General features: G+C 30.7%; 1 protein-coding gene across 2 annotated transcripts in view; it reads left to right on the top strand.

The window, feature by feature from the left end:
- LOC118185611 (protein turtle-like) overlaps positions 1-15353 on the top strand; it is an 886541-nt gene that overhangs the window by 377981 nt on the left and 493207 nt on the right. For both annotated transcript variants that reach the window (XM_085818674.1, XM_085818673.1), the window contains exon 2: positions 9048-9383. In XM_085818674.1, coding sequence (XP_085674800.1) covers positions 9048-9383 — 336 coding nt within the window. The remainder of the gene's footprint in view (positions 1-9047; positions 9384-15353) is intronic.

Genomic DNA, 15353 nt, shown 5'->3' with positions numbered 1-15353 from the left:
ACTTGTCTTGGGAATAACAGGCAACATGAATTTAAATATGTATAATTTACAGTTTAAAGTTTTATCTTACTACCTAACTTATTAATTTTATAAACTACTACTCATTATTTAGAGGAAATTGAGAACTCAGATTGAGAACGGAGACAGATATAAAACTTTTTGAAGCTGGGCACAAATGGCTTCGTCCCTTTAAGATTGACCAGCGAAAGATCTTCTCAATTATATTAGAGTATAGCTCTTCTCAATAACGAGAACAATGAAATAACTTCTCTTCCAAAAATAGTAGAAACGAACACACAATTACATTTTATTTTTGGCAGTAATTGCTCTTAAGCAGACTATGAGTCAGTAACATGACAAGCCGAAGTATTTCTTGTCTCCAAAAGTATATGTCGAATTCTAGTAACCTTGGAGTTGCGCATCCTCACTCTCTTAAACATTGCTTTTTCTTCCTATTTAAGGCTGTTCTCATTTTCGTACAGCGGATGAAATAAGTTCAAATGTAGTCGGGAAGCATAAGCATTTTAATAAAAATAAATTATAATTTATTGGGAATGATGTCCAAAATTATTCAAAAATCGTGTTTAATCCGACACTAGTTGAAAAATAGAGGAAAAGGAATAATCCATTTTGTAATTATGAGGAATGTGCTGATGTATTTGTAAGCAAACTTTTGAGAATAATTTTATTTGGTTATGTAAATTAAATTAGTATTAAAAGCAAGTAGGGCACACTTCCAAAAGAAAGAAGCATTAAATTAGAAGTCAAACAACAAAAATCACCGTTATATTTCCAAATTTTCAGAGGAGTATTTTCGATGGTTTATAAACCATCGAAACTTGTACTGAGAAAGTTTGGAAATATAACGCTAATTGTTTTTTTTTTTTTTTTTTTTTTTTTTTTTTTTTTTTTGACTTCTAAATTAATACTTCTTCGGCGTGTTATTGTATCTTAATTAGAAAGAAGCGTGTGTTATTTACAATAATTTTGTATTTCGATAGAAGTCGATGGAAAAACACTTAACTTACGTTTTTCTATTTAGCATTTTAGTTTTAAGGAATGGTTTAGCAATATTCATAAATTCGAGACTTTGATCAAATGAATTACAGTTATGAATGAAAATAAAAAATTCCTAAATACTGTTTCTTCATTTGCTGTCACTGCTGTTATATCATGCATTTTTTTTTCTCTTTTTCTAAATTTCTCTTAGAAACTCTGCTTTATTCTGATGGTTTTTAAGAGTAATTTTTCTGTCGTTCCGAAATAAACAAACTAACGTTTGGTTTGACCCGTCCCAGTTAATCCACCTCTGATTAATGGGAAAATGATTACATATAGATTCATCTTCGAATAAAACCTCATGAGTGTAAATGCATGGAGAGAAAGAAACTAATATGCAGGTTTACCATTGGAGAATAATTCAGAACGATCACATGCTTATGAGTTGCAAGTAAGTGTGAATTATTGGAATTTCCTCGCTCGAAACTAGTGATCAGAAAATAAGTACTGCAGAACTTTACACGGGAAACTAAATAAATAACAATCAAGAAATTGCCTTCATTCTTGGACATTAGCTTTAAATCATTCCATTATGCTATTCACTACTAGCTGAAGGTCAGCTTGCAAGATAAACACAAGAACTCATCTTCCACGTGGTATTCTGAGTAAAAGAAAGATATGTCGATGCTTTTCTTCGATATGAGATCGATGATAAAGCAGTTCCGAAGCTTTTCGGCGATATAATTGAATACATTTCTCCGTAGGATGAAATTTTGGGATTCAGATGTCCTTCAGATACTGGTGTATAAGCGGCTATCCGAGAAACCTCACGTCCCGCAAAACCTGCGCGCTTGCGAATATCGATATTTTTCTGTACATACTTCACTTAATATATAAAAGTGGATATATAAGTGTAAAACTTATTTATTTTCCAGCCTTATAAGACATGAGTGGAAATCATTTCCTATTTTCATTGATTAAATTCAGAGATTCTTAAAATATATCTCAAACTTTTTACCACACAGTTTAAGAGGGCCTAGCATATTTTACCCAACACAATGTGCATCATCTGTCAGTTGAACTCCGGATTCTGTAACGTTTAGATAAATTGTCGAATCCCAACTTTTCTAGGATGTTCTTGATAAAGAAAAAGAACAATAACTTATCCAGAAAGCATTTGGGCGGATTTCTATTTGTTCATAGAATCGCATGTCAAGAGTAGAATTTATGATATAGAAGATATCAAAGTGCTCGAAAAAATGTTTTTCTTATGTCTTTAAAGGAGATGATAGGTTAAAAAATATAAGAAAATCCTTCCTGGCTTAAGAATGTGGGCTGTCAAAATTGTATAGATCCTAGCTGTGGTTTCTCTTACTGAGCTTTCAAATATCTTCTAAATAGAAATGGAATGAAAGTAAAATAAAGGCAAATGGATCGATAGAGGATCATTTTATTCTATATTAGAGATGTCTGAATATATTTTTTTCAGTTTGCATTATTTTTCTATGCATAAATGTACGCATATTAGCATATGTATGCCTGCAAATATGAAAAGAAAAGCATAAAATTTCAACTTAACATTCTATTAACTTTTTTAATTCAGTAAAGAAACGGTTAAGAACAAATTTATTGAATCGACAATGCTTTTCAAGATCAATAAACAAATCTAATGTACGAAATTTACTACATATTTCTTTTATTTTAAACCTTTCAGCGTAATTAAAACAAGAAATACCTAACAGAATTCTAAATACTATAGCTCAGAAAAGTTCGAGTATAACACCAATGACCCCAAAGCAAAATACCACAATTGTGGCGAATTCAACATTTTTTCACGCTTTTGTTATTAGAACTCTGCTGGAGATAACGGTTGTACCTTGCCCAACTCGGATTTTGGATGAAATTAAATGTCATTTACTAATTTATCAATAAATATTTTCTGGAAAGGAAAAATTAGCATAAGTATAGCTGTGTACTTTCCCTTGATGACAACACATCATACCATCCATATTTATTTTCTTTTCTAGTTCTTTATTTTACCTTTTAGTTTTTAGTTCTTGTTTACGCCTGTGTTTTGCTTTCAGTTCAGATTTCACCAATGTCTTCAGATTTTATGGTTAATCAGACATTGCTTACTTTAATTATAATAGAGAATATTTAAGAAAAAGAAAAACATGGTAGGTTTTTACGTATCTTATTAATTTTACCTTAACTGAAAGTTTTATAGTTGCTATGAATGAGAGAATGAAAAATCACTTTTTGATTTTATTATCTATTACATATTATAATCAACATAAGCTTTGTCTGTGCCTAAATTCTCTTTTTGAAGCCTGTTTTATTTCTATGCAATCATCATCTGAAACTTTCATAAAGAGTTCGATTGGAAATCCACAACTTCAACCCGTGAAACACCAATAAGATTCACCGTTTTCGGCATTATTCGTAAGATACCGGAAAATTGATACTTCAGAAGTATTGCCTGTTTCTAGAATTTCTTTGTTCAGATGGAGGTTCATTACAAAGTTTGTAAATTTCTCCATTAATCAAACCTTTGTTATTCTTATATCAAATCTTAAAACACTCAAAACGAAATTGTGCTGTTTATATTTTACAGAAATTTATTTCTTTTTTACGTGAGATTTTATATTTGAAATGTAAATTAAATACAGAATTAGCTCTTACACCACCGAAAATATAATCAGTCTTCGTTGTAACAAATCATTACAGTGATTGAAGTTTAGTTCGTTATATCCGCCCTTAGTTGTATTCAAACTGATATAAAACCCAATGATATGGCAAATTTTGAATAAATTGACAATTAATATTTAAAAATCCAATCAGCACTGCATGTTTACCGAGATATGTTAATGAAAATGCTAATTTGAAATAAAAAAATAGATATTAATTACAATTTAATGTTTTTATCCTCTTTCTTTCAGTTTTAGCCTTTGGATTATTATCCAAAGATGATGATAAATTACATAGCATCATATTTCAGATCATTATTCTAAGACGAATATTTCGCTCCAAAATATACATTAAATATGACTATATAATTAAAATATACAGAATTAGCTTATGAATTGAAAATACGTTCAGTCTTCGTTTAATAAGCCATTAAAATGACTGAAAAATCTAGGTCGCTATACACGCACTTAGAGGTATTCAGAATGAAATAATATCGTTTGTTATCCCAAAGTTTAAATAAATTGACGAATTAATCTTTCAAAACCGATCAGTACTGTGCGTTTATCGAGAGCTGTGATTGAAAATTCTAATTTGAAAAAAAACAAAATGATACTATGCATTAATTGCAATTTAATGTTTCTTTTTCCCTCCCTTTCACTTTCACCCTTGGATAATTATTATGAATCATAAATTATTGATTAAGCTGACCGTTTGTTTTCTGAGCCCATACAATATGGTGAAAATTTGATTATCCCTTACAGTTGTGACATTATTTTTGTTATATCCCTTATATCTTTGTTTCCATCATCTTCTTGGATCTGATTTGCTAGATAATCTCCATTAAGTTATTTCGAATACTATAAACTGTAGCAAGTCGCCAGGAGCTTACTAGCATCAAGATTGCATCAAGAAACAAAAATTGTATGCGCAGGTACCGACAAAAGTGGGCAGGACAAAAGAAATTCATCAGTGGCTGTACAGGTATAGTCTCGATGCACTAACAATACAGTTCCGCCCCAGTTTTAAAAGAGAATACACAGGGACGATCCGACGATCTCCCAACCGTGTTTTCCATTTAACCTCTCGAGAGAACTTTCGCTTCCCAGTGTATTTAGAGTTCCTTCAGGCTAAGCAGGCACTGTATACTTACAAACCGCACGCTTACTCATAGATTCGAACCCGAGCTTGTCGCTACGACGGTCAGTACCTCTAACTACTCCCAAGCATAAACTTCTGGCTACAAATCTCAGAGCATAAAACCTAACAGGGTTGCTCGGCAAAAGGTAAAATCCATACTAGACTGGTAAAACATATGCCTAGTGAACGAAACTATTGGAAGTTAAATTTCCTCTTTTTTTTTTTTTTTTTTTTTTCCATTCATTTGCATTTGTAATTAGTAATATAAGTGTTTATGGAATGTTTAGTGAGTATTATATATGCATCACTGGTGTTTGCATTACATTGTAACATATGCATATGCTGCGTAATACGTACAAAGCTCAATTATATTTAATAATCGCATTTTTCATGTTTTCATTCAGGTTTTAGTCTAGTGTATGCAATATGTATATATAATTTAATTTGTGCTCACTAGATTTTTCTCCTGATCGCCTCGGGGCTGTGGCCTGGCTAACTGCGGCTGGCATCTGCTGGTTCGGTAACCAATTCCTCACAGATATAGGAAGCAAACCTGGGTTGGGATCCAACTCAGCGGTTTATGTCACTAACCACTAAGCAAGTTGGGCGGCAAAGAAACATTACAACTTGAAATTTTGCTGTACTCTTGCAAAATATGCAAATAAATTGCTGCTTTGCGTAATGAAGTTCTGTATTCCATAAGCTTGCATGGTATATGTTGCATGTCAAATCAGGAAAGCAATCTTAATCCACTGTAACGTTTTTTGTGTGAAATAAATCTTTCAAAAATCAATGACAGAAAATTTTATTTATTGATTGAAATCATTTATACCTTTTTTGTAGTTATTCATCAAACGAATTCGCTAAGCTCGATATGTTTCTACTAATTTCGTATGGAATAAGGAGAATTTTCGCACGCTTTTATGCATCTTGGATTTTGAAACTAGTCAGTTAGGCATTCGCTTCAAATATTGCAGGAACTGACAGAAATTATGATTCACAAATTCGCAACTCTGATAATTTAATTCCGATGCACACGTTGATGCACACAACTGTTGGATTGATAACATCTCGTAAAACTGTCCAAATTCATCAGCATTCAAATTGTTCATTTCATTAAAATGACTGGAGACGTTACGGTAAACGTGTTAAAGTGACCACATTTTATTAAGACAAAGCGGAACAAATGGAATGAAATGAGAATTATAATTTAGTTATGAAAGCAGACCAATAATTCAAAAAGTAATATATTTTATTGTATACATTCATATACTTCTCTATAAATATACAAAAATATATTTATTATTAGCTATTGGTAACTATAAAAATATTTGTAAAAAACTATAATTTGAATTTTATGCTTTTTAATTAATTTAAAATTTTATTTAAAAAAATTATGATTTTCTTTCACTGTTATATTTTTTATCCGAGTGAATACTTTGTAATAGATTCGGATCATTTATTAAAATATCATGAAATTTCTCACATGAATTGATCAAATTATATTTTACCCTTAATCCCGATTTTAAAGTTTTAATGTTCAACTGTGTTTTTTTAATTGTCCATATTTTATTGATACTAGAAAAAACACGTCCTTTTGCTACATTTGTTCATGGAAGGGAGAGCGTATGTTCTGCAATTTTCAAAATATTTATATTTTTTAATATTTCATATATTCATTCATAATAATTATTCTGTTTAAAATGGAGGAATAACTCCGTTCATTTTTTTTGTCTGTTTCCACATTTGCAGACAACCAACATTTAATTTTTCCTTTAGTAACATATCTTTTTACCAATGTTACCTTATCAAAAAATCATTTTCAAAATTATTATTTTTCGGATAATGGTTACTAATATATTAAAAAGATTTTTCCATATATTCCCATAAAAATCTCCTTTTTTAATGTCACCCAATTCTTTTATATTTGGCCCACCAGCGGCCAAGCGGTAAAGTCGCTGAACACTGGTAGTTCGGTCCGAGGTTCGAATCCCGCGAACGGGCTGGCTGCATGGGCGTTTTCGTGGTTTTCCCCATGTGTAACGTGTATACGAGCCAGTTTCCCTTAGAAAGTCCTCCACGAAAGGCATCCCTCCCCTTAGGCAGATAGCCCTAGTGTGCTTTGCCATAATTAAATACACACCATACTTTTATATTTGATTTCTGCGCTTTCACATAAATCCTTCAAACTTTCAACACGCACAGTATATATAAAAATACGAATAAATTTTTGCAATAATATTTTCAAGATCCACCGGAAGTAAGTCAGATGCTGTTTGAATAGTACTGTGTAGAATGTGCGCTGCACAAACTACCCCAATAATTTATTTATTCAAATGTTCGTTAAGTTTCGTAAAAACGTTATTGATGCCTCTTCTAGCTTTTCCACCAAAATTTTCATTAGTGGTATCCTCACCATAGGCAAAAATTTTATTGTTAAAATTTTTTAATAATACTTATTGAATGAAAAATTATTTATGAAGTTTCACCCGGCAATGAAATAAAATCTAATATTCTAATTTTAATTCCTGTTTCTGGATCAAAAATTCTAACAATTGTGGGAAATAATTTTAAATATTTGTGGTTGGAACCATCATAATATATGGATATAAATGTGCATTTATCTATATCTTTCTGCAATTGTGAAAACGAATATAGTGAAAAAACATTACAAATAATTGCTTCGTTTTTTGTCCTTGCACATGCAAATTTTTGTCGTACAATGTTTTGATCATTTGCGACGTACAATCAATTGATCTGAAACTTTGATTGTGTTTATGATGTGGAAAGCAAATAGCCCTTCAGCTAATCTAGCTGTTCCTCCGTTAACAATACATATTCCTTGACAAGGCGTAATGACAATGTTCACCGAGTAACACACCGAGTAAATCTAACTCGTTACATCGCTAATTTATTTGACTCTGCATGCATTTTATGTATTTTTTAATTTATATATTTTTTATTTCTTTATATTTACTATAATAATTAATAAATAATAGGTAATACATTTTTACAATATATTTAAAATAAGAAATGCAGATGTTTTCTAAACAGCAGAGAATTTTTAAAAATTGGCGGGACACGGGACAGTCCTCAAAAAAGCGGGACTGTCCCGCCAAAATCAAGAGGTGCGGTCACTTTATTCTATATTGAAAAACAGATGTTAAAACTATTCTTGATTCTTCGAGTCTTTTCCCGCCTCTTCAGCTATCCATTTAAAATAGACCTCCTAACGTCTATTGCTATCATGATAGCTTAATGACGGATGATTTTAAAAACTGCAAAATTTACAAACAGAATGTTGAAGAAATATTAAGAAAAATACAGTAACAATAAGGTTAAAAACATTAGTAAAGTTCGCATTTATGTCCAATAAATTCACCACTAGCATTGTGTATACTTTTTGGCTGGCTGTAAAGCATGAAATAATGTACCTAAGAGATTGGGCTGTACCCAAAACATAACACTGTGCAATCCGAATTCGCTATAAATGCATGTGACCATACACAGCCTGAAAAAGCATATTCCATATTGCATTGATTTTATGACATTTGAAACTTCTGTAATTCAGGAAGAATCACATTTTAAGTAACATCAATAAAACTGAATTATGTAATATAAAACATATTTCAACATTTTTGGTTTAATTCTAATTAAATTCATCGAAGGCTCAAATGTGAACTTTCTTTGCAAATCAATCGGAGATTTAAAGCTCAGAACGCAAGAAATGTCATTCATAATATGTGTATCCTTCGAACAGTAGATTGACATATGGAAATACTCCCACAAGATGTTAATAGCCCATGTGATAATCTCTCCTTTAGTAACGGTTAATGGAATTTTAAATCAACATATCGAAAGTCCATTGAAAAATTCTATATGATTTCGATCCTTCTAAATAATGCTTCGTAGGATCTTATTCCATTATAGTCTTATGTGAATTACCTGAGACGTTCTCTCATTCTACTTCTTAAAATATTTCTCTTATGTCAGCAACACCTTTACACCAAAAATGACTTATTTTAAACTAAACTCTTTGGGAATTTAATAACATTAAAATAGTTTTACTCATTGTGGTAAACGCGATTGTAAAATACGCATTTTATTCTAATTAGGGGTTAAATTTCTTATTTATCTATACTATTAGAAGTCTGTATTAAGTAAAATTTTTGTATTATTTTTATCTACAAGTTTTTAATTTCAAGATATTTCATTTATTTCAGATGTTGATGTTGTTCAAGCTGTTGTCGGTGAAACAGGTTACATTCCTTGCAATGTTTCAACGCCACTGGAAGATGATGAAGCATCTCTTATCTTATGGTACAGAGTAGATATGCCCAATCCCATTTATACACTGGATATAAGAAATGTGCCTATGAAGAATGCCCGCCATTTTCCTTCGGAGGAGATGGAAGGACGAGCTTATTTCAACATTAGTGTCCATCCTCCTTTGCTGGTGCTAACTCCTGTTCTCACTGAAGATGAGGCAGATTACAAATGTCGAGTAGATTTAAGACGATCAAGAACCCTAATTCTTCATAGCAGGCTAAGACTTATAAGTAAGATCTCAATAATTGTCTAATAATTTCTGACAAAAGTGTTCCATCTATAAATTTTAGTTATTAAAATTAATTGCATTCTGCATACTTATCGTTAAATTAAACAAACCATATTTTATTGCATTTTGCCTCCTTTTTCTGATTAATATTGAAATTCTCAAGATCCCCTGGAATCAATAATAAGAGATTTTTCCCTCACTTAATATTTTCTTTTGAATATAGTTTGTTAGGTTAAAATTAAGGTTTTAATAACATTTACTTTCCAAATTCTCTGGGCAACCCACTCAAGAAACGATATATTGCAAATGTTTGTACACTAAGGTAAAATATTAGTTTAGAAGTCAAACAAATATTAGTTTAGAAGTCAAACAAGAAAAATCAGCGTTATATTTGCAAATTTTCACAGGACTAGTTTCGATGGTTTTACCGAACGATCACCTCAGCTACCAAAGTGCAAATGAACGAGATAAGATATAGTGATAAGATAAGAACGGCTGGAGCTACTGGAGGTAAGCTACTGGCGCCATCTATTGATTAAACAAGAAAACTAAGACATAATTACCTTAAAGGCTGAAGATAAAGACGGATTGGATTTAAGGCCGTTAAGTAGAACAGAAAGATTTTCTAGAATATGAAACGTCTCAATGTCAGAAAATGAAACGTCAGAAAATCAGTTTCAATAATGGAAGAGGTCTTTTGAATAATTTTGGCTGCAAAGAATCCCACTTTCCATTTTATCCGAAAATCATAATTTCCATTTTTCAGCAGACAAAATTATTCAAATACTATCTTCCATTGGGAAATTAGATTTTCTAGAGACGTTTCACATTCAAATAAATCTTTCTGTTCTAGTTAATGATCCTAACTCCAATCCAGCTTTACCTTCAGCCTAAGGAAATTATGTTTTAGTTTTCCTCTTTCATCAATAAATAGCGCCAGTAGCTTAACTCCTGTCCAGTCATTCTCATCTTATCACTATATTTTGCCTCGTTCATTTGCACTTTGGCAACTGAGGCTAATTGCTCGGTAAAACCATCCAAACTAATCCTGTAAAAATTTTCAAATATGACGCTGATTTTTGCGGTTTGACTTCTAAATTAATGTTTATAAATGTTTGCATTTATTTGTTTACTTTAGCGTTTTATATTCTTATTATTCATTACTTATATTTTAATAGGATTTTCACTGTGTTTTATGAATTTTTTATGTTAATCCTGAATCTATAGCCCCTTACTCTGTGTTTTCCCAATTTTTCTCGCATCAATGTGTATAACGCTCAGTTTTAAGTCGACTGATATTAAAATTGTAAAATACTTCAAGTAGATCCAGAAACACCTTTAGAAATCCTTCTCCTTAGCCTTTGTGATCTGGTTATGGAGGAGTTGACCTGCCTATCTGTGCAACCAGGCAGCATTGGGCTATTCCTGCCAAATTAAGTGACATTCGTTAAGTTACTGAAAAGGTCGTTTTTAAATCCTTTTCTCGAAGCTTCTGGTATTTCTTATCCTTCCACTTTAGGAAAGTTACGAATACGAGGTCTTTATCGGAGCTTGCAGACAGTCAGTTTAATTTAGAATGCGATTAGTTTGTTATTGAGCTCTTTTCTGGGGGATTTCTCTTTTAGATTTTAGCAAACGAGCTAAGTAGCAAGAATAAGCGTAATATTCATAAATTTGCATGAAGTTTAAAGTATAGATAGTTACTGCAGTATTCATCTTCAGCTGCAGGAATTGAAATGATGAAAGAGAAACCTGTGCTCAGGTGATAAGAATGGAAATCATTTCATACTCGTTTTTATTTTTCATCAATAGGTAACGCCAGTAGCTTCTCTCCTTTTTTATTATTCTTATGGTCTGTACACAAACTTCTATTTCGTCTATTGCCCTTCAGCTGAAGAAGAAGATTCTACATGTTAACCTTTGAAACTAGTCCTAATAATGTATGGATATTAGACTGATTTTTCTTGCCTTTAACATCTGCAACAATTCGAAACCCAGATTCTTTTGGAATGTCTTCTGCTTTCCATCATATCGAGTTAAAATACATAATCTTGTTTGTCTAACTCTCTGCCTGTTATTTGGAACAAAAGTTTTTGCTATTTCCATACATATATATTGATTGATTGTAAAATAAAAGCGTTCGTCATTTCACTCTTAATGAGAAAACCCAATCAAATTCAACATAAAGAATAGTTTTAAATCTTATAATTTTTATCCTTTACATCATTTGTAAAAACTATTCTGGAATCCCAGATATCCAGAAAATAGAAGCAAAGATCTTCCAAAAGCCACCTAAAATCTGCTTAAATTGACTTCTGCTTGTTATTAAGATGAAAACATATAGAATTAAATAATATAAAATTTCATAACAAAGTTACTGCTATGCGAATTGCACATTTTCTCTTATTTCAACAAGAACTGGATATGTAAAATATGAATGAAAAATAAAATGCGTGTAAATAAAATGTTGACTTTAATTTCCTAAAATCACTCAACTCTTTATTTTTATTTGGATGTTTCCCATTTCTGTCTTGAAATTGTTAAGTGCTTGCAATAAATTGCTCTAAACTGCATCATTTCAAAATTAATCCATGATTTTGCATAAGAACTCGATCAACGTAGGCATTAACATTAACGGTTTCAGAGAATAATAATTTGAGTTTGCAACTGAAGTATTTCATCAACCGATGAGGATTAAATGTGAATCATTTTGAATCAAGCTTTCATTTTAAAACACGTCATTTAAAGCATCATTTTTTATTTAAAACACCTTTTCCATTAATCACATAATCACAATGATGAAAAACGTCACAAATGTGATAAAATGCGACTGCGCCCATTACGATATGTAATTCCTATTAAGATTATATTTTTCGAGAGTTAAGAATTTCAAATCAGCCATTACGCCTGCTAACACCCTTAGTGCAACTACTTTATGCATGTCCATGTCAATACCTTCAAAATAATTACATATATACAAAATAATTTGGTAATTTAAAGATAAGTGTTTGATAGCATAAAAAATAGTAATTAATTTGAAAATATGTGATGATTGTGAAAAGACTTACAGCCATGTCCGAATTTAACATATCTTTTTATTTTCATTAAAGACCAAAATTTATAGTTAAGGCAGATAAATTGGTGCAATGAGCACTGCTTCTTATAGAACTATATCGGTAATACTGATAAAACTGTGACATACCTTTGAAGCATTGAATCTTAGCAACTCTGTAACAGCAGAAGCAAAAAGCGAAATGTGCTCTAAAATGTAAAACCGCGTTCGAACAGTTTTCAGTTTCATTTCACAAGAAGTAGTTTCGGTTTTCTTTTCATTGATTCGTTCAGGATTTAGTTTCTGAAATTATTATTGGCTGAAGCTTTATGTAAATTATCTGCGTCTTGAGCTTTAAGCGACATATGATAGCTATTAGTTAGCTGTATACTAGTTTAATATAAATAATCATTTTTTAGGATAGAAACGGAAGATTTATTATCATTATTTTGTAGGCCCACCAGCGGCCGAGCGGTAAAGTCGCTGATCACTGGTAGTTCGATTCGAGGTGCGAATCCCGCGAACGGGCTGGTCGCATGGGTATTTTCGTGGTTTTCCCCATGTGCAACGTGTATACGAGCCAATTCCCCTTAGAACGTCCTCCACGAAGGCATCCCTCCCCTTAGGCAGATAGCCCTAGTGTGCTTTGCCATAATTAAATACACCACACAACCATTATTTTATAAATGCACATAATTAGAAATTACAGTTAAATGCGAATTATAGTTCTATTTCATCACGCTGAAAAGAAAACGAATAATTTTTTACAACGCCCTATTTTATGTTATACAATTTATTTATTTAATTTAATAGCAAAATAACTAAAGTAATAATAAGTAAACTATTTCTTACGAACTAAACCTCAGTCAAGATAAATATATTTATTATTACTACAAATCATTTATTTAAATTAAATCTTAGCCTCTTCAAATGTAATCCAGTACAGCGTTCTATCTTTGTTAAGAAAAGATGAAAAATGGAACTAATAAAAAAAAAGAACTCGAGAAACATTAACAACAAATTTTTAATCTTAAATGTTTCAAAAAAAAAAAAAAAAGATCCGAATAATCGTAAATCTAGCTAATTGGACTGAAAATAACTATTCTACTGTGACTGAAACTTTTCTCTATACTGGTTTAAAAAAAAAGAAGTAAGTAATTCATTTTTTTCTGATTTAATTCAATCAAATTATTATTTGAATCAAATCTCGAAAATAGGAATCTGTTACCAGTTAAAAATGCTGCCTCTTTGCGAATATCGTGAGCTGAGTAGCACAATGGATCAATCAAATGGACTAATTCCATCATGGTTGACAGTTGTATACGACTCATTGGGAAAGTATTTTATCTGTTTTTATCTGTAAAAATAAACTTAATTTGTCTTAACAACTAATTTTATCTTCTAATATATTTACAATATAGTTTTCAGTTAATCATTTTTGTTCTTAGATGTTGAATTGTAGAGATTGAATTTTTTATTTAAAATATATCTCATATTTATTTATTTTATCAAGGACAGAAATGAATATATAAATATCAAAGATGATTATAATTAGTGGTTTCTAAAATATGTAAAAAGATGTTTTTATCTAATTATAATATTTTTCAAAGTATTCAAAGTATTAATACTCTTGACCAAAGGGCATGTTTGCAGTCTTTGATTATGAATAGTAATAAATTTCTGAAAAATTTAAAAACTGTAAATATGCTATCTATATATATAAAAGTAAAAACAGTTACGTAAACGCGTAAATGGGACTTACAAAAGAATATCATGTACAGTTACTCCTAAGATTACACAACATAATTATTTACTATTTTAAATCGAAACAAAACAGGCAAAATATGATAAAAAGTGGATTTTCTTTTTAAATTTAAGAGTTAGTGGAACCTATTACGTTAACTTAAACTGCCTTGGTACAGTAATTTAGGAAAAATAAATGCTGAATAACAAATTAAAAGAACATATTATTTAAAGAGATTGAATGATACCCATCATTTAAAATTAAACTACAAGCGTCTTTGCTAAAAATATAAAATTTCACTTCACAGTTAAAGATAGCCTGTAATATTTTTCAAAGTAACGAAAGCAATATGAAATTGAATTTAAAATCTTTGATACACTATTCATTACAGAATAGCAACATATAACTTGACTTCGTATCTAATTATAAAGCTCTTGAGTAATTCAACACTAAATATGAGTGTTAGAAATCTAACAAAATTTGCATCTGAAGATAAAATTGCACAATATATAATTAATTGAAAAACTGAAGCATTAGAGCGATATTCTTCAATATTATGATTCACACTGAAATCATCTGTTCTTAGTTTAATGCCGCAAGCAGATTTCAAAGAAAAAAATAGAAATTAAGAGCATTTTATATAAATCTCCTTTTCTGATTGAATTTTAATGTCTGTGTTTGATTTTTTTTAAAACGAAGCAACAAAACTTTGGATTAATACAGCATCTGGCATTAATTCCTATAGATTACATTACATAAACTAAAATAAACGTTGATGTATTTATACTACATAAACAGTTCTCAAAATATTTTCATTTTAACTTATTAATGAATTTAAGATTTAATATAAACATTTTATGATAAAACAGGTGCCATGTTAAACTCAAATGCACATTGTTCTTTACAGAAGAATCAACAGGAGATCGCTTAAAGCACATTTCTGAAACCCCTCAGGTTATCGTGCTTAACTTCAATTTATCAAAGAGCTTGGCCAAAACCTTTCTTTCTCATTAACTCCGCAGAATTTTTTGACGTCTTGAACACGTACGAATCGTGTAACGTTTCTGCTTCAATGATTGCAGGCGTTAAAATATCTGCTTCTACTGGAGTTGAAGTAATTGTGCATACTTAATATTCAGCTTGAGGAAAATACTGCAATAGCAATTGCATATTTA

Source organism: Stegodyphus dumicola, chromosome 6 (genome assembly GCF_044657685.1).
Source record: "Stegodyphus dumicola isolate Sdum_Otavi_A_Nest chromosome 6, ASM4465768v1".
NCBI lineage: Eukaryota > Metazoa > Arthropoda > Arachnida > Araneae > Eresidae > Stegodyphus > Stegodyphus dumicola.
This window is presented reverse-complemented; position numbering and strand designations above follow the sequence as displayed.